At 56.5% G+C, this 20,359-nt stretch overlaps 1 protein-coding gene across 2 annotated transcripts in view; it reads right to left on the bottom strand.

Annotated features, from left to right (window-relative positions):
* Positions 1-19,291, bottom strand: part of ACSS2 (acyl-CoA synthetase short chain family member 2) — a 30,836-nt gene extending 11,545 nt beyond the window's left edge. For both annotated transcript variants that reach the window (XM_082772983.1, XM_082772984.1), the window contains exons 1-6: positions 19,123-19,291; positions 18,811-19,006; positions 3,910-4,001; positions 3,100-3,203; positions 2,741-2,813; positions 1,870-1,945 (exon numbers count right to left, since the gene is read on the bottom strand). In XM_082772983.1, the coding sequence (XP_082629109.1) occupies positions 1,870-1,945; positions 2,741-2,813; positions 3,100-3,203; positions 3,910-4,001; positions 18,811-19,006; positions 19,123-19,246 (665 nt within the window). In that variant the 5' untranslated portion in view covers positions 19,247-19,291. The remainder of the gene's footprint in view (positions 1-1,869; positions 1,946-2,740; positions 2,814-3,099; positions 3,204-3,909; positions 4,002-18,810; positions 19,007-19,122) is intronic.
* Positions 19,292-20,359: the final 1,068 nt, after the last annotated feature.

Below are 20,359 nucleotides of genomic sequence, written 5' to 3'. Positions count from 1 at the left end.
CTTAAGCCACAACACACACTGCCCTGTGCCCACGCTGTTAGCTTGCCACAAAGGGCTGCTCTGCAGCCTGGCATTGCCCTGGCTGTGAGGAGACCCTCCCCAGGCTCCTGATCACCTCCCCTCATCTACGCTGCGAGCAGTGCCATGTAACCGTCAGGCCTCCTGTGAATTGCTGCAGGAGGCGAGCCACAGCAAAAGCAGAGCTCGGAGAATAGGAAAGGGCTGTGCAGAGCTTACCAGGGAGCTATCAGGTAAACCACACGCACGCCACTCCTGCCTGCAGGGGAAGGAGCGGCTCCACAAGCATCTCTCAGTTCTCTGCTGGAGAAGTGCCTGACAAATCCCAAGTTTGCCTGTCTGTGAATCTGAACACGGCCTCCCACAGCACCCAGGGGATGGTAGGTGGCTGCTCCCAGCCCTAAGTGTGATCCATCGGCTAGTTTGGAAGGGAAAACACTTCCAGTGCCAGGTTACACATCAAGGAAAAGAACAGGGCTTTAGATTCTCTGCTAGCCCCCATCAGAAGGCAGCTCCTTTCAGTCCTGTCAGGGTACCAACACATCTCTATCAGTTAAATCCTTCAGCTTCAATTCCTAACTTCAGGGTCACTTCTGCTCTACCACGCAATTGCTTCTACAAACACAAACGTAAGAGTTGAAAATGATTTTAAGTAGCCTGAATTTTTAACATTCAGGCTATCTACCCCAAATCTACATGTTCGATCTCATTTACAAAACTACATTTAGTCTCATACAAGCTACACGTTTTTCTTTCATCATCTCAGGGATCCATGTTGGAGCAGAGGCTCAGTAATAGCTGGTATCTGTCAAGAGCTGGATGCAGATCTGAAACACAAAGCTGAAAACATCCACCCCAAAGTCTTCCTTGTACCTCTGCTGACAAGAACCCTGTGCGTTCATCCCGGCCTGTAATGCACTGAGTACCTATTAGGGAGACTTCCAACTCCAAACAACATCTAACCGAACTCATTCCTTGGGAAGCTGAATGCAAAAGCACGGATTATGCTTCTGAACGTCAACATCATTTTTCTACAGATTTGTTGCTTTTATTCTACCTTAGCAAGCCAGGAATACCTTGCCTGCTAAACAAGAGGTTACAAAAAAGTCATTACCAATGCCTCCTCTTGTCAATGAAGGGAGAGCAATCAGAAGAGGAACTTCTGATGTGGAAGTGTAAGGATCTAGGTGTGGTCTCCAGTGTGACAGTGACTGCATCTGTAAGCCTGGCAAAGTCATTTCACCACGTTTCTTTCCCTTTCTGGAAAAGGTGACGATGTCTGCCTGTCTGCGACGTACCAGTATTTCAGCAAAGACCTTTTCTAAAATGGAGCAGCTTAACCACGTACCTGTGCACAGGTTGGTGCATGCCAATTAAAGTGCTGCTTCCTGTTACACAGCCGTTTCCCAGAGTTGAAATAGTTCTGTTTTATTTCACTATTGTTGAAGAAGGGGTTTTGAGGCAAGATTTAAGCCCCGTCTCAGCATGCACCACAGCACTGTGTCAGAGCAGGCACACTGTGTACAGAGGTGTGTTATTCCCTCCCGCTCTACAAGCTGCTGCTGCAGCACTGGGAGATCTGCCCCGGGTTGCAGTGATTTGGGATTATACAGTACATCCCCAGCAAGTCCTCCCACCCAACACGTGGGCCTCCAGGTCAGAACGGAGGAGAGCAAAGTTTAAAGATAATATTCTTAAGACAAGGTAGTTGAATTGCACGTTCCTTTTGAAAGGCTCATTGCAGCTTGTGTCAGACCCGCTCCAGTCTGCCAAACTGCAAAAGTTTCCGTTCCCACTTGTGCGGGAGCAGATTCCAATAAATGCCCTTCTCACAAGGGAACCTGAACTTACTTGTCTTTACATTTCTGGAGGGCTTCGTCTGCAATCTGCTTCAAGTTGACCAGCTTGTCTCCTCGATAAAAGGCATCTGTGAAACAGTAAGGAAAACTTGAGAGAGGCTCCTCAGCCAAGGCAGCCTGGGACAGCTAGAAACAGGCAGCCTCATGAGGGCAGAGCAGAACTCATGCACCAGAGGGAGGGAAAGACAAGCGGCTGATGGGAAAGGTTTCCTAATATACCCTTTTGGTCTAGAGAAAAGGATGCCAAGAGAAATGGTGAAATTCCTTCCCTGGGAGAGGTTCAGATTTGACCCAACAGAGCTCTTGGGGATATCCTGGGGGAATAATCCAATGTGGTAAGAGCACAGATTGTAAAGTTTAGTGGGTCCTTTCCATGCTATTAATAGTAACAGCACTGTCTCAAAAAACAGCTGTGGAAGACGCAGTGGGCTTACACGCAAGCACCACCACTCTCCGTAGTCTTTGCTTTACAAGGTTGGGAATTGAGACAGGAATTTCCTTGAAACTGGGAAGGGAGGGAATCCTCATATTTGGATTGCCCCATAAATGATACATCTTGCAAACATCTGGCTTATTTTGGAGAGAAACATAGATGAGAAGCATTTGGAAACATGTTATTATCAGCTGGTGACATCATGCTGTACAGGACCAAGTGGGCGGGCTGCTTAGATGCTCCGCTGTACGTTCAAAGGGGAAAACTGTGCTCAAGCACAGCTACAAGCAGCGCATCCGCCTCGCAGCAGCTCAGCTGAAGCACTGCCTCTTTCTCTCCCAATTCCAAGCACATCTGGCTTTTAAAACACAGACCTTTCAGCCAGCCAACAGAAACAGCTCAGGGTCAGGGGCACTGAGGCGCGCTTTACCTGCCGTAATGAGGAGAGAACAACCGCAGTCAAGAATCCGCTCACAAAGAGAGTTCGCTGAGAAACCTGCGAACTGACAGATCAGACGACCAGGTTAACAAGCAGCACAACAGGGATGGCCACAGCTGTGCTGCTCCCCCACCATAAACACCACCCAGCATCGATGGAGAGCACCAGAGGATATGCCATGGTGCAGAAGAGGGCTAGGAAACAGAGCGTTAGTTTCATTTCCACCCATCTTCTGGTCAGTGCCCATCTTTTTTTCAGCCCTTCCAGCTTCTCTCCTCACCCTCCTAAAACCAGGGGCTGCTCCCCCCCACAGCCCTGCACCGAGAGCGACGCGCAGGGCTTGCTCCTACCACAACGGAGTGAAGAGCCCCGATCCTGGCACAGGCGAGCATGGCTATCACCAGCTCCAGGATCATCGGCAGGTAGATGGAAACTCTGTCTCCTTTCTTCACACCTGCGGAGGAAAAACAGACACGTCATTCATCCAAATGAACACCTTACTGCAAAGAAGGATCTACACAAGGAAGTCAATGTTTATATACACACAATAAAGCTTCATCTGGAGCTAGAGCTGAGCCAGCCTTGCGTGGAACACCTCAGCTCTCCAGGCCAAAGAAAGCGTCCACAGGCATGAGCTTCCACTGCCGTTTCCCAGCAATGCCCACGCAGCTGTGGCAGACACTTGAAATGAGGAACTTTACGCCAGTGGTGACCAGAAAGAGAGCTCCAGCCTGTCCAGCAACATCAGGCACGTGCATTTTGCCTTTCAAGCCCCACAGCTCTTGTGAGGTGACTGCAGTGAATGCTCCACGTTCTGATCAGATGGGTTCAGTCCCTGGAAGGAGGCAGAAACGCGACCAGTGCCCACTGCTAAGCTGGAAAAGCCCAAGAGCTTTGAGCACAGGTTCTTTCCTAGTACAGCTGACAGGAGCAGCACTGAGGAGCTTTCACGTACAGAACTGCAGATGAACGTGCAAAAATACCTTGCAGAGCAAACCTGCATATACCCTCCTCTACAGCTGTGGAAACCAATGGAGAAGCGAAGCACTTTGCACAGAATTACTCAACAGACCAGCAGCCACGCAGAGAACAGGCCCAGTCCCAAAAACCAGCCTGATGCTTTCCCAGTACTCAGCACTCCTGTTGCTCCAGCCGCCTACCTTGGTCGCGGAGGACATTGGCAAACTGACAGACTTTGTGCAGCAGCTCGCTGTAGGTGATTTTCATGGTATCCCCAGGCTCGTTCCCTTCCCTGGAAAAAGGACACGAGGTGTATTTGTTACTGCACAGGCACTACAACGTAACAGTGACCCTGCAGACTCGGGGTGCTTACCCTTCTGGGCAACCCCGATGTCCTCACCCGCCCTTCCGAGCACAGAGTAACCAAACCCCAGAAATCCAATTCTGGACTGAAGTTCTCCAGTAGCGGGACGATTTAGTCCAAAGTTCCCATCCCCACGTAAATGACTCCAGCTAAACACAATCAAACACCCACAGTGTAAACACGTGGTGCTTTCAGAGAGCACCCAGAGGAAGAAGGGGCTAAGAGAAGCAAAGCCAGGAGTGCGCAGGCTCAGGAGGAAGCTGGGATCTGTGGTGTGGCACCCTGCTCACACACGCTTGTGCCTGCAGACTTGTCTGCATGAGACATTGGCCAGTGTTGCCCTGCAGCAGCAGCCAGCCCCTGCATACCTCCTGCCTGATGAGCTGGGAGGGGATGCCAAGGGCTGTCTTATATTCCAAGGTCATGTATTTATACACACGTGTGTTTGTTAAGTGCCAGGCCTGCTCTGCATTATTTTCTCTCTGTGGTCCTCGCTGAATGGTTGGACTTGATCTTACGGGCCTTCTCCTAGCTCAGCCTGCGATTCCCCGAACCAGCAGCTCCTGTAACCGCGGTGCCAGCGGGACCTTGGCACCAGGCACCCCAGGGAGAAGGGCCAAGAGCTGCACCCAGAGAGAGAACAGAAATGTCACGTCCCCGGGGAAATGTTCTGTTACCAAAATAAAAAAAAACACCTTGGTTATACACAACACAAGGCTTCAGCCGCTGCAGAGAAGGAAACGAGGTGGCACCCTGACAGATCAAGAGATTAGCAAGGAAAAGTTGACTTCCCACGCGGCAGGGGAAGGAGGGAGACACTTCCCCTGGCCTCTCCCCGGGCAGCCAGCACACCGACACGAGTGACCCCTAAAAGAATAGCCGTGGCTCCCAGCTGACGGCTCCCCTTGAGAAGTGTCCCCTCGGCTACGTGCAGGGGACTGAAAGACAACACCAGCGCTGGGGAGCGGCCAGGGCGCACCTCCACGCGGCTCCGTCCTCAGGACCTCAGCCAGGCCCCCCCTAACTCGGGAGCACAAACCTCACACCCCCAGCATCCCAAACAGCCCCGAGCGCACAGGCACGCACCGAGGCGAGGGGGAGGAGAGCTGCTCTGGCACGGACACGGGGAAGGGCAACGCTCGCCTTTCTCCCGTAATTCCCCAGGAGCGGCTGCTCTGCGTCAGCACGGAGCTGCGTGCTCTGCTGGGGAGCCCCACAGGCACAGGCCCCACACCTCTGCCCCTGCAGGGCCTTTCAGGCCTGGGGGCTACAGGTGCACGATCCCCTTCGAGAGCTGCTCAGGGATCTGCTGCCTACAAACTCGGCTCGTCCTGGCTGTTCCTGGGGCTTGCGCAGGGCTCTGTGATAGCTCCGCTGATACCCGCGCTGATGTGCGGCACCTCCGACCGGCCGCTCCTGAAAGGGGATTCCCAGCTGGGTCCTTGAGGCAAGTTTGGCCCTTTGTAAGCACAAAGAGGCAAGAAAGGTGAATGCCGAGAGTCATGAGAACGAGCAGCAGCGTTTGGGGCAGTGTTTGTCTCAGGCATGGCCAGCTCAGCCCTGGCCCGAGCAGCTTCCTCCCCTTCCCCTCCCACAACCAAAATCATCGCTCCACCACAGCTCAGCTGCGTGACACGGGGCCGTTCAGCGGGCTGGGCTCCCTCACAGCGGGGCTCCCGGCGGAGAGAGAAACCAGGAAATGACAGGTTTCCTTTCGGATTTTATTACTCGAGGGTCAAAGAGCCGAGAGCTGCTTTCAGAGCTGGGCCGAGCAGCTGTAACTGAGCCGAGCCAAGGGAAGAGCATCTCCTCCTGTCCCTTCCCCTCACTGCACACAGGGCTCTGGTGCTGGGCTGAGCACCGTGCTGGCCAGGAGCACTGCACACACAGCTCTGCCCCTCGGGGACGAGCCCTGCTCTGAAGAGAGCAGCTCGGGAAGGGGCAGGGAGGCGCTGCTCTGGGTGCAGAGCCCGGGAGGATCAGGGCCAGGCCCGGCAAGGTTTGGCTCCCCACCTCGAGCACTCGCTGGCCACGTTTCTCCCGGGGGTTGCGACAGAGCCTGCCCTGCCCTGCCCTCACACCAGGCCTCCCGGGCACCCATTTGCTCCGCGGGATGAGCTGAGGGTGGGATGGGGACGGGGCCAATGGGGACGGCACAGCCCAGGCCACCGCGGGGCACGGCTGCTGGGGCGAGCGGCACCCGGCACCTCCACGCTGCCTTCCCGGGCACAGCACCCGCTGGGACACAACCCCACACACACGTCCTTGTGCGCACATCCCACACACCAGGCCCTGCTCCTCTCCAGGCCACGAGGAGGGGCCCAGGCCAGGCCCTAACGCCAGCACCCACAGGGCACGGCCAGAGGGACGCGGGGAGGGAGCGCAACTTCTGCAAGGGTTCTCAGAGGGCTTCTCAGAGTCCTCCCCGCGCTTCGTCCTCGTGACGGCAGAACAGCTCCACCAGCACGAGGAGGGGGAGGCCTCAGGCTTTGGGATGACGTGTTCAGATTAGGGCAACCCTCCCCTTATGGGGAGCCACGGCCGCGCTTCTGCAGGGGACACCAAGGAGCAAGCGATTGTTTCGAGCCTCCCTAGGTCTGAAAATAGCTCGCAGTGCCCACAGCTACACTCAGCAGGCTGCAAGAGCACTCCAGGATTGTTCTGCCCTCTTCTCTGGCACAAAAGCCACCGCAATTAAGCATTTTGGATGGGCACTTCAAGGAGTGCCCACTCGCACGCTACGAAGTGCTGCGTGCGTCAGAAGGGAGCTTGTGGGCTCCTGGAAGCAAAGCTCAGCGAGCATCTTCCCTCTGGTGCCCAGCAGGTAAAAGCAAAACCCATCAGTGCTGAGCATCCCACACAGACTCGCTTGTCCAAAATTAACTGAAAGACAAACAGCACTCAAACATGTCCGGAGTGCTCACCTCTGAGCAGCACAAGTCCCCAGGTTCATCTTTTTTTAAGCACTGCTGCTGAAAACATGACAGAGGCACCGCCGGTGTGTGATGTTGGAGCTAGCAGCCAGCCTGCCTCTGAGAACAGAGCAATTTGCAACCCCCAGACACACCGATGGGTGAAACACCCGGCAAAACCCAGTCTAAACCAAACAGGTTTCTTGTCTCCCGCAAACCAAACCCCGCACCTAAGGGATCGCAGTGCCACGAGGTCTCCTGGACCACAGCAGGGATGCAGCTGGGCTCCCAGCACTGCAGAAGCCCCTGTTTTACACACCCTGAGCCACGTGGGTGCTCAGCAGGGCTGGGGCCAGATCCACGTCTGGCATCTGCAGCACAGCAGGTTAAGGCGTTCAGCACTCCCTCGAGCACCGGGACTGAGTGCAGGGTTTTTTCCAGCACCGCTCTGCCCTACCCACACGGATCCAGCTGGGGTGGGGACTTCTTGGCCTGCTACAGCCCCACGGCCAAGGGAGCACCCGAGCGGGTCGAGGGGAGCTGAGCCAATGCTAAGCCAATGCTCTTTGGTTTCTCTTCCATCAGATTTCTAAGTAACAATTATTTGCATAACCTGTTTGAACGCAGCCCCCTTGTGCAACGCTGACGCAGCGTTTGTGTGGAACAGCAGGAAGCGCAGGTTGCATCAGTGGAAATTATGGTTTTCGAGGTAATTGCTGATGATAATTGTGGTTTGCAGGGGTTATAGCAGCACCAGGAGAAGCTGGCGCACAGGAGAAAGCGATGGAAGCTGGGCAACTGAAGAGTTAGGCGTCCTCAAGATCTGCCAGAACACCTGCAGGTCCGCAGGGTGTCAGTCCAAACTAGGCAGGGGAAGGAGGAAAAAAATAAACTAAAATCATACAAACCACTGCAAACAAAGCGGGGCACAACGCCAGAGCCTACCCAGCCCCTGCAAACACTCCCCCTGAGGGCCAAAGGGGCTGAAGATGGTTTTGTCCCTCCCTTAAGCTTCTGTGACCGTGTTGCTCTCAAACACAAGCACGCACCCAAGCTCACAAGCAGAGGGGTCCCAAATCACCAGGACTGCCAGCCCCTGAGGACAGCGGGGTTTGGGGCATGGCCTGGCTCCAGGTGGAACCCAGCAAGGAGGTGGCAGCAGCAAGGAGGAGTCCCAAGGAGGCAGGAAGAGCTCCTCTCACCTCCCCTTACGGGCTGCTGGGCAAAGGGGGAGAACCAGGAGGGGGTGGGTGATGCAGAGGAAGTGCTCTGGGGGTGCTCCTGCAGCAACCAGTGCCTTGGGGACCCCACAGGTGCTTCCAGAGCAAAGCAAGCCACCTCCAGGCCAGCAGGGGTCATTTGGCAGGCAGCAGAGAGGTTGCAGCAGCTCCCGGAGCAGTTCTGCTTAGTGCAGGGGAGAGGCTCTGCATCTCAGCTAGCGGAGAGCACCCTCCAGGAAACAGGGGTTCCAGCTTGGAGGAGGTGGTGGGGGAGCAGAGGACCCTTCCCAGCGATGCAGTGCGATGGGAGAACTCGCTCAGAGACCTGCAGAAAGCTTCCTGCAGAGCAGACACAGGCAGAGGGTGAAGGTCACTCCAAACCGGAGCACGATCAGAGCCCAAAACCCCTCCTGAGTGAGGGATCCAGCTGGTGCACGAGGGGACGCAGCCTCCCAGCTCCTCCCCAGAGCAGGGACAGCAGCAGGCCGGAGCTCTCCCTGCACCGCCTCACGTGCGAGGGGGCAGCCAGCCAGCCCTCGGCTCCCCCAGCTCCAGAATTAGAGCCGCCGAAATGCCAGGCACAGCTTGGCCGGGCCGAGCCGCTGCCATCTGGGGAGCGTCTGGGCTCACGTGCACGCCGCGTGGGCAGCCGGGGCTCCGGGACCTTGGAGCTGGCGCTGACACGTGCGGGCTGCGTGCGGCCAGCGGGGCTCTCACCTGCTCGCAGCCTCCCCCGTGCCACCTGGCCCTGGAAGCAGCGTCCTGCGGGAGGATCTGGACGGCCCGGAGGCTTCAAAGAGCCCCCGAGGCTAAAGGAGAGGCGGTTTCTCACCCCGCACCCAGCCTTGCTCACCCCACGTGGCGCAGGAGGAGCAGAAGCCGTTCAAGTCTCACTGCTTGCAAGAGCAGCCCAGGCTGAAGTGGAGGCCTGGGGAGGCTGTGGGAGCACTGAGAATGAGACAGCTTCGCTGGAAAAAGGAGGAGGGATTCACTGGCACAGGGGTCGTTCAACATGGAAATGCTCCTGAACACACGGCTCCAAGCAGAAGTGTTTCCAGCAGGGCTCTGCACTCCAAGACGAAGCTGTGGAGCTCGAGCAGGTTTGCACAAAGCACTCATGACAACGTTTCCTACGAGCGGGGCAGATCGCCCACCCCAGCCATGCTCACCGCCCCTATCAGCCACCTCGGTGGTGGTGCACGGCAGGAAATTCCCAGCCGAGTTCTGGGAAGGCTGAAGGTTTCTACCAGAGGTTTGCCAGAAAGCTCGGCCTCCGCATTCCCTGCAGCCACACAGCTCCTGTTGCGTCACGGCACGGACCGAGAAAGAAGAAGTTGTGCAACGACAGAGCGTGGCCTGGGAGGGAGCGGGCGAGGGGCTCTCGGCCTCTCCAAGAGCACTTGGCAGCGCTTCACGAGGAGGCTGCGAGGCAAACCCGGCAACAAATCCTGGGGAAAAGGAAAAACACACACACCTCACACCACCACTTCTCAGATCCATGCAGTTAACTCAGAAACCCTATGATTTTCCACCCCAGCGCCCCCATACACACAGGTAGGATCCACGAAAACCCCACTGCCAGATCTGTCCCCGAGCCAAGCCTTTTCAGCTGGAAGCTGAGCACACAGCCCCGGAGAGCAGGTTCCTCCTGCTGCAGAGACACCGACAGGGCCAGCACACAGTGCCCAGGTGCTGTGCCAAAGCAGCACAAAGGAGCTCGTTTCCAGAGGGACCCCGGGCCACCACCGGCCCTCTGGTGCCTTCTGGTCAGGGAATGGGCCCGCTGGTGGCCTCTGGAAGCAGCAGGATGGGAGCAGCCTGGAATGGAAACACCCAGCACCCTGCGAGGTTGCTAGTGTCCCACGGCAAAACCCAATCCATCTTGCTGTCCTTCCCTCGCATTGGGGACATTCTCGGCTCCTCGCAGCCTCTCAGGAGCTGAACAGGCACCAGAGGCATCTAAAGAAATAATATTTATTTTTGCAGTCCAAACACCGCTCGCCTCGCTGTGCCCTGAGCCATGCCTGCAGCCCGAGGTGGACACACCACTCCCCACGCTTCTTCCCCTCATCCACCTGGCTGTGCAGATTTCCAAAATCTGCTCCAAGCCCCTTTCAGCAGGCTGCAGGCTGCTCGGACAGCTCTGAAGGAGCCCCCCCCAGCTAACATAACAGCACTGTTGCTGTCAGCCAGCCAACAGCAGCAGGTGAGGAAAGCCGACGGACAGGGCTTGCGCTGCTCCTGCTCCCACCTGACGCTCCAGGCACGTTTTCAGCACTGCCAGCAGCCGCTCAGGCCCTGTTCAAGGAGGATCTTCTGCTGCCTTTGCACGTTTGCTCAAACAAGGCAGAGCTGACAGGCCCCCAGACCCATCCCGGTGGTGCCAGCGGTCCTCCAGCACTGATGGGAGCAGGGTGAGCAGCGAGGGGAGCCCTCCTGCCCTGCAGCTTGGCTTGCTCCCTGCTTCTCTTCAGTAACCATCACGGAAGGAGAACACGCACCAACCCTAACTCAGTCCTTGAAGCATTTGGCAGCACAAAGACGGCCAGTGAAGGAAAAAAGCGATTGCTTATTGCCCGTTTTATTTCGGGCCAGCTCCATTTACCCCCAGAACAACATGCGCGGGGATCGCAGGGTGGCAGAGCTCCTGGGCAAGGTCAGAGCTTGGCCGACCTCAGCCAGCGCCAGCCCCGCGTGCTGCAGCACAGCCAGATAGAGGGACACGGCAGGAAACATTTTGGACGTTTACCATAAGGAATATTGTCAGAGGAGCACGGACTATTTTTACCAGCCCAACAGGAGGGGAGCTTATTTCCAGCACGGCGCAGCTGATGCCTTGTTTAAACAGTTTGTGGCTGGGCTACAAAACGTGTCCTGGGCAAAGCTGGGGTAAGAAAACTCACCTACAGGCTGGGGAGCGCCCCGCTGGGGGAGTGGTGCAGCTCTGGGCGAGCACTGCTGGATTTTCCAGACACAGAAACACTGAAGGCCAAGGAAACGGGTTTCTGTAGGGCTCAGAGGACATCCACCGAGCCCACGATAAGGGGTCGTGCCTTCAGTCAGGTTCAGGGGGTCGTGCCTCAAACCCCTGCAGGTGACGGGCAGATGTCACCTGCCCGCCTGCCCCCTCACCCTGTGGCACAAAAATCCCCCAGGGGCTGGGCAGTGGCACCAGGAGGGCTGAGCCACCCGGTATGCGGACACAAAAAGGCAACCAGGAAGGGGCCGATCTCCCCATGGGATTCCCCTGCCAGCAGGACGGGCTCTGACCCCACAGGGAACTGCCAGGGCTCCTGACTTGGTCCCACACCACGCGCTGACACCTCCGAACAGCGTGCAGAAATGCAAAGGGAGACTGAGAGCCTGCCCCAGCACGGTGTGACAGCTCTGGCACGGGACTGAACGGGGGGATGTCAGCTCCTTGTGCTGCTGGGAGCCGGGAGACTTCCTCAGTGCAGGGCTAAATCAGTGCTGCAGCCGCACAGCAAGCCCAGCAGGCACAACAAATGCAGCTCCCCATGAAAAACCTGCCTGCACTGCTCCTTGCAAAGCCCGAGCACTCTGTGTGCTCTAAGTGCCCCCACTCTGAGCAAGCCTCACCCGCTTCCAGCCTCGTTCCTTGCCTGCGTCTCTGCCTTTCACGTGGCGGTGCTGGAGGAGAGCACACAAACCGGCCACGCAGCCAAAATAATCAGGTTTTCCAGTCCAGTGAGCAAACTGAAGGCTCTGATCTTCCCTGCAAAGGAGCGTGCCCTCGGTCTGCACGGGAGGTCAGCATCCCCTGTCCGTGAACTCCATTTCTCCACCTGCAGTGTCAGCCCCTGCCAACGCTCACAGCAGCCCTTGCGTAACCGCAGCGTCCCCCCAGCGGGGAGCAAACTATTCTAGAAACACCCAGGTGCCTGCAACGTCTGCCAGAGCTGCAAGATGCGTGCTGCACAGGCTGGGAGAAAATCCAGCAGCTCCTGTACTTCCCCGGGTAGTTATTGGGCAACCACACACCCAGAAGCACGCAGAGAGGTGGCTTTGGGAAGGGTGCAAGCAGCGTTAGGGCAGAGGTACAAGGAACAGCTCCAGAATTACTGAGCGCCTTGTGCTGAGCTACAGCCAGACCCTGTTGGTCCAAAGATGAGCACGAGAGCAAGATACCAGCTAGCAGGACAGAAGCAGCTGCAGGTCTCACACCACAGCACCATGAGCAGTAGGACGCTGGCAGCCCCACGGGCAGGACCCCGTTAGGGGAAGCCCCAGCACCCACCGGGCAGAGCCAGGCCCCAGCCTTCGTCTCAGCAGCAGGAGGTGCTGGGGGGCGTGAGCCTGGCCAGGGTGGAGAGCAGTACCTGGGGAACCTGCTGAGATCCTGGGAGAGGAAGCAAAGAGCGCGGCTAAGCCAGCTTGATTAGGCAGCCTTCCTTCTACCCGTGGCTAAATGAGCCTCTTGATTAATATCTCGCAGGAAGCCTCACGAAGGCTGCCTGACGGCTCTGTCCACACCCTCACCGCCACCGCAGCGAGCCCCAGCAGGGCAGCACGCAGCCCCCGTCCTCACAGCAGCACAGGGAGCTCACCCCGACCCGCGGGGACACGGGGCAGCTCGCCCCGCTGCTCCCCTGCACCGGGCAGAGCCCCGGCAGCAGCCCCGCAGCTCCAGGCGGGTTCCTGCAGCCCCCTAATCCTGGGCACGCCCTGACACCCAGCTCGTTTCTCTGTCAAATGCTTCCTGGCTATTCCTTCAGCCCCGTCAGCAGCAGCTACAGCAGCTCGGACAGCCCAAAAGCCAGCCGCCCTGCTCAGCATTGCCTCCAGCCCGTGCTCCCAAGCAGGAGATGCTCGTACAGCCCCGCTCCTCGCAGCTCAGCCCCAGAACAATCACACCCGTGCTGTGCACAGGCTCCCTTTTGTTAAAAGGGGAGAAAAAGCCCCATTCTGCCAGCCTGGGCCTCGCCAGCTGCTGCTGCAGCCCGAGAAGTCCTCGGGCATTGCTGTGCCCCCACACCGCTGCCAGCAGCCGGAGACCTCCCGGCAGGAGCAGCACGGGCTGAGAGCACGTCCCAGTGCACATCCCGAGGGGGACACGGCTCTGCAGAAGGAGAACAGGGCTTGGGATTTGCTTCCTCGTGCACCTGGTGGGGACGAGGAAGCAAAGCTTGACAAGCCTGCCCTCAGAAGGGAGCAGCCCTGCTGTGCCTGCAGGCTGGGAGCGCGGGGCTCCAGCACTGACCCGCGGCACCCAGGAGGGCACAGCCTGAGCATCGCTCCTGGGGCTGGAAGGGACAGCAGCAGCCCGAGGAAGGCATTTTGCTGTTCTCACACACTCAGCTCATCCTTTGGCACGCTCTCTTAAGTGGAAACTGCCTCAGACTTCACCAGAAGCAAAGAGGATGTAGGACACAACACAGTAAGCATGAGCCATCAACAGAACCGCTCAGGGCACAGCCACCTCAGGGCATGAGAGCAGCAAGCTGGCTGATGCCAGATCTCAGCACAAACACACAGCCCCCAGAAACAAGCCCCACACCCCCAACAGTGTTTTGCACCCCTCGGGCCAACCCCTTGTGCAGGTCTCAGGAGGCTGCCCCAAGGCACCTCCATCTCTCAGCACAGCTGCCATGGCACAAACCACACCCTGTGCCTGTCCCTCCACCGGGACAGGAAAGATCCCAAAGAAATCAGGAAAACCCATCCCCTCCTTGACACCTGGAGGCATCTGACCTCCTTCCTTCAACGCCAGGCTCCTGCTGCCGCTCCCCACAGCCCCCACCCCACAGAGCAGAGGTGTCCTGGTGGAAGGATGAGCACCCTTGTTCCCAAGGGCTCCAGTGCAGCTGCTGCAGAGTTTTGTAACACCCCTGCCATGCCCAGAGGTGCCATGGGACCCACCAGCAGGCAGCTCTGCTTGCTGGGGTGGAAAGCCTGGGCTGTCGCTGCCCTTGGAGCACACAGATGTGTGCTTCTCAGAGCAGGAGTACACTCGGTGCGTGTTATTACCTCCTTCTGGGGCACCTAATCCGCCTGCCCAGTGATGCTCCCACGATATTTAAGATCTGCCAAGACCCCAGATCCATCACGCTGCTCTCAGCACACACAGCGGGGAGACCACAGCCCCAAGGATGTGCCCCAAAAGGCCCCTCTGCTCTGCCAGCAGGGTCACCCCTTCCCCAGTGAGCATCCCCTCCAGCAGGAGGGAGCTGTGCAGGGCCTGGGTAACACCCCAAACACACAGAAACGTCCCCAAAAACGGCCCGTGCTGCTGCAGCACCTGCCTGGATCCCCGTGCAGCAGCAGGGGGACAGCAGCAGAGGGTGCAGCAGTTTGGTGGCAGCCACCCTTTGACTGCTCTCAGCAGCGTGCAGGCACACGCCTGGAGGTGTGTGGCAGTAAACACAGCTTTCCCAGGGCTGATTTGATTATATATATATATTTTTTTCCCACTTCAAACAAGCTGTGTGATTCAAGGACGTGCTTTCACTACCAGGAGACTGTTGAAAGAGGCTGTGTCACTCAAGTATGACAAATCATCCAGGAAGTTACCAAAGAAAAGTCAGTTTGGCACAGACTTTCGGATGTCCTGAGGCCAGTGGGAGTAGAGAGCTGAGAGCATGGTGTAGAAGCTGGCTATGATTAAGCACCTCTGAACCCCTTGGTGTTAACAGCCACCATCCTCAGTCACTGCAACCGTGTGCGTGGCAGTAATGGAACACAGACACCTGTGAAGTTATCTGAAGGAAGAAAAGAAAAACAAAACAAACCCACAAACCCAGCAGTTTAAGGCAAGCTCATTCCTGCAAGCAGAAGAGATCCAGGTCTGTGCAGAAATGCAACTGCAGTACAGCAGCATCTGGCTTTGGTTTTGGCTCAGAGACTGCTCACCCCAGAATCAAGCACTCCGTGAGCCGCCCCTCTGCTAACAGCCACCAGACCAAGGGCACAGCAGGGGCGACATCGTCCCACCGGGCCCCAGCAGCACGCTCACACCGCACAGGCATTCAGCTTCGGCTGAGCACTGAGCTACAGAGGACAACCTGTGTCCTCTCGGGAAGGCTGCTGCCAAAAAAAAACCACAAAACTATTTCCAGTTTCCTAAAAAAAAAAAAATAACCAGGGAGTAGTGTTTTGCTTTCCAGTTGATTTCATTTTACTTAAAACCATTATCCAAGTTTATTTCTTACAGAAAGATTTATTGGAAGAAGTCTTATGACTACAACCCCCTGAATCCTTCTCTACATTTAGAAAAACAGCTTCATTTTATCCTTGCATGTTATATTTGCTCAAGACCCAGATTGGGATCAATTAGCAGTTATTCTCTCCTTTAAATAAAGCTGCAGTGAGCTCTGGCCGCCTTCGCTACCCTTTGCTTCTCCTTTCTAAATGCGTTACTCCATACAGAAACACAAGGAAGGAAAAAACTTTCATTCTTCCAAAGCTGGCAGAAGCCAGCACCCTGCTAAACCCATGCACCAAGGCAACGGGGAGACAAAAAGCAGCACGCTGAGCTCCATCTCCTGCCCCCAGTCCCAGCTGGGCTGCCTGGGTTGGGAAACAGAGCTCAGCAATGGGTGCTTCAGCCGTGCCCAGGTCACACAGGCAGCGTGCTTCCCCTACGTACCTCTGCGCCCCAGAGCCTAATTAGTGGGACCGTGGCAGAGCTCCGTAATGGGTGCTTGGCTTCTTGAATTCCCACCTGGTTATAGTTTTACCTCCACAGCCTCACCAGGCAGACATTTACTCTAGATCATTAACAGGCGTTTCACAGATGTGAGGGTTTGTCCATGCACTGCCCCGAGCCCCGTGCAGATGCCCTGTCCCAGCTGGCCGTGCAGTGCCAGGGCAGGTAGGTACCCAAGTACCTGCAGCCTTATTGCCTTCAGACTTCCCACAGAGCGATGAAGGAGATGTCACTTTTCAGGCCAGCACTTTAGCAGAAACTTTTCCTGGCTCTCCGGTTTCTTTTTAGACCACGTCAGCAATACCAAGCAGAAAGAGGAATCAAAAGCAGCATGGGCAGAAATACGGGTAACGTTCACAAGCAGCAGGAGATAGCGCAGCGAAAAGGGCAGAGAAACACCATCTCCTACAGCTCAGGGCGGACGTTTTAACTCAGCAGCCCGAACTGCACCCAGGGGTGATACCACAGCAGAGACACCTACGTACAAGTCCCAGAGCATGAAGCAATCTCACGGACCGTCCTCTGTGCCAGAGCAGCCCCACGCCTGAGCCACACAGCTCGCCAGTGAACCTGATGATGGTGCTGCTCCAAGAGCCTGGTGGCCAACGCACATCCCTGGGCTTAGATCCTCCAAGCAGGGCTGAGCTGTGCCCTCTGGGACTGGCAGGGGTACAGGAACCTTCAAAGCGGCTTGGTGAGAGCCCATGGGGATGAGCTGCCAGCTCCTTCCAGCCCGTGCCAAACTTAGCACGGCCACAGCGAGCTGCTCTAACCTCTGTCAGGACACATTTCTCCTCAGACACATTCAGCCATGCCTGGAGATGCCATTCATGCTCCTGCTTTCTCTCTGAAAGCAAAGACCACGGCCTCGCATCTTTTCAAAGCTCTCATACAGCTGGGGCAGTCAGGGATACCTCAGGGTCATCTCAGCCCCTTCTCCTACCCAGCTCTACAGACATCCTTAGAAGCAAGGAGGTGGCCAAGGCACTTCAAAAACCCAACTTTGTCCTAGGAAACCTCTTTGGCTTGCAGAGACTCTCATTCCTCTTCTGACCTTTCAACCAGTCTGACAAGTCCCAAGTGTTTTTAGAAAGCCAGGCTCATTCAACAGTTTTTAAAGGCAAAATGTGGAAGGACAAGATGACAACAAGTATATTTTGTTACTGAAGATGAAAGCGTGTGTCCAGAGAGCCATGTGCATGTTCCCAGGAGACTGATTTTACAGTTAACCACCCTTAGCCCTGCTCCTTGCACCACAAGCCTGCAGGTCAGCGCTGCACACACCATGCTCAGCGTGCCTCTTCCACCCCTTGCACTATTACCTCCACAGCTGACAGCCCCAGACACCCCAGCACCAGCCTCAGAATCAGTCATTTTTGTCAGACCCCAGAGTTTATCCCAAAATTGTCATGGAAAATTGCCTGCTGCGGATGAAGACAGACTCGTTTTTAGCATTGTAAACACCACAACTGACACCCACCAGTGGCACTGCAAGTATTGCTCAGCACCAAACACCCTGCTAAGGCTGCCAGGAAAGCTAACAAGAAAAGCCTTCACTAAGACAAAATTAGAGCTGTAGGCTGCTGCCTAACTGCCACAAGGACATTTATGTGCAAGAAGAAGGATGCTCTGGCTGCCCAGGAGCCTGCCAAATGGTGCTGTTTGCTGCCACACCTTTACCAGAATGAGTTTACAAAGGCGTTTTCATTCAGAAGTTGAAGTCATTTTTACAGCTGAGTGAGCTGGCACATGTGTTTGACTAGCAGGGAAGTAAATACTTCCCACCATTTCACCTGTGTACTGTCATCACTATGATTATTTGCTGGGCAGTAAGTGCAATTTTCTTTCGCTGAAGCAGCGGTTGGATGGATAGAAACAGCTTTCACAAACCCAGTTTCACAAATGCAGCCACAACAACACTTTATGAGCATGTTTCTTTTTGCAGTAGAGCAGCCACAAATCACCTGAAGGTAACAGCCACACACGGTGGGGATGACTCTTCAGCTGCACCCAATTACTTCGAGAAGGCCCGCTGATCACCGTTACAGCACCTGGTGCTTTTTGCTTTAGCAAGGATAAGACTTCCACAGCAGCCCCTCTGAAGGGACTCAGATTAACCCAAATTACTGCATCCTAACAAGCTGTATATGCTTCATTTTGATTCTGCACTGCCCCGCGCAGTCAGGGGAACATAGATGCAGAGTAAACACATGCTAATTGGAGGGAGCAGCCAAACAGGGGTGGGCAAGGCACTGCTCTCAACCTGGGGGCACAGCTGTGATGCCAGCTGAGCTCATCCTGCAGCAGAGCAGTGGTTCTAGATCTCACATATCACTAGAGAAGCTTATTTGGTATCAACATGAAAAATTCAGCTCTGCAGAGCTTTTCAAACTATGAACTACTCTGGGGGGTAGAAAAAAATACAAGCACATTCAGATAAGGCTGGAAGTTAACTTTTCTTCCTGAAGGTAAGGTCTGAAAAGCCAGCCTTTCGGACAGCATCACAACATCACATGTGCTCGAGTGCAAGGAATCAATACAGCAGGTTTGGGAAAGTGCCTTTCTGCCACAGGAATGGAAGCCTGCCAGACCCACTGAACACAGCAACAGGCTTAATTTGCTTTCTGACTGTGGATGTTGGCTGTTCCTCACCCTGTTTCTTCCCACTCCCCAGGGGTGTTGTGACACCTGCCAGGAGCGCACCCGGTGGCTCGCAGCAGGGACAGCCCAGGACAGCCGGGACCCCCCGGCACCACCCCGTGCTGGGCAGCGCAGCTCGGCCACGCAGCCCCCTGCAAACACCTGCTGTACCTGTGCCGAGATTAAAGCCTCTCGGGTTTTATCATGTTTTAATTCACCTCGACAGCAATCCACACCGGTTGCACGCTCCTGCGTTATGCTCACACACGTCCCACATCATAATAAGAAGAGGAATTTACCAGTAAAAAGCGACCTTGTCGCCGAGCTTCTTCTCGCCGACATTCCTATCCAGGAGGTTGTAGCAGATGTTGGTCGTCGCCCCCTTCATCCACTCGATGAAGATCTTCCCCTTGGTCACATCGAAGTTGTACTTGAGGAAGGGCCCCGGGTGCTGGCGCTTCCAGTAGAACTCCTTGGCGATGTCGCCCCAGAACTCTGCAACGGCACCGGGAGCCCGATGTTAAAAACAACCGGACCGCGGCGCGGCCGCCCCCTCCCGCTCCCCCCTCAGCGAGGCCGCAGCCCCCCGGGGCCCGTCCCCGTCCCCTCACCCTGCGGCTCCTCCACGGAGCGCTGGTAGAGGCGCTCGTAGTGGGGCAGCGAGGGGACGTGAGCCGCCGGCAGCAGCTCGGGCCGCGGCGGGTAGAGCCGGGCCTGCTCCTCGGGCTGCACCATGGCGGGCGCCGCCGGCTCTGAGCGGGAGGGCGCCGCCGAGCCCGCTTCAAAGCGGCGCGGAGCCGGGGGCGGGGACCGGCAACGGGGACGGGGACGGGGACGGCGGCGGGGACCGCCCCGCACCGCCCCTCAGCGCCCGCCCGCAGCCCCCGGGCCGGTGTGGGCAGAGTGCGGTCGCCCGCAGGCGGCTTGGTGGGGTCCTGTCAGCCGTGTGGCCCCGTCAGCGGTGTCTCCTGACAGCCGTGTGTCCCTGTCATGAGCTGTATCCCCGTCAGCCTCTATGTCCCCCCGTCAGCCATGTCTTCCCGTCAGTGGAGCCCAGCCAGCCAGCCGTGTCCCCCTGTCACTGCTGTCCCCCCACGCCATCAGTGTCCCCCCCCGTTAGCAGTGCTGCCCCCTCAGCGCCATCTCTGCCATCAGCAGTGTCCCCACGAGCCATGTCCCCTCAGGGCCGGGTCTCCCCTTGCCAGGCACAGGGTGCTATGGCTGAGAACCCTCTTCACCCACCCCAAATCCTCCTTCACCCACCCCAAATCCTCCTCCAGCTACCTCAAAAGCACTCAGAGGACAAGCCCCTGAGCGGCCCATGCTGGGGCAGAAGGTTGGACCCTGAGGAACCAGTCCGATTCTCTGCTCTGAGGGATTGGAGCTGGTGCCTACCTCAGTAGATCCATTCTCAGCTCAATCCTTAATATTTCCTGCCTTGAGCTGGGATGTCCTGATTACATTGCCGGGGCAGGCTGCTGAAACCTTGAAGGTCCCTTCTGCAGTGAGGAATAACATCCCTCCGAGACAGCTCCACCGTGTCTATGGAGCCATTCCCTCCGGAGACATGGGCAATTTCTGTGGTAGTTTGGGCTGGGGGCCAGGAGCACTCAGAAGATAAAAATCCAGAATCTCAAACTTGGCACATATTCCTGTCAGCGATTAGCTCCAGCCTATTCTGGGATCCTTGCTGTTTTCCATGTTTTATGCACTCCCTGGGAGTATCGTGTTGCTGTATGCTACAGGAACACAAACCCACAGCTTCCCAGCCCAGGCTCTCTCCACAGGCAGATGTGACACAGATACAGCCAACCTCTGCGAGGTGTCTCCCCCTCCAGCCAGCACTAT

Source organism: Aythya marila (assembly GCF_965140915.1).
Source record: "Aythya marila genome assembly, chromosome: 16".
Classification (NCBI taxonomy): domain Eukaryota; kingdom Metazoa; phylum Chordata; class Aves; order Anseriformes; family Anatidae; genus Aythya; species Aythya marila.
This window is presented reverse-complemented; position numbering and strand designations above follow the sequence as displayed.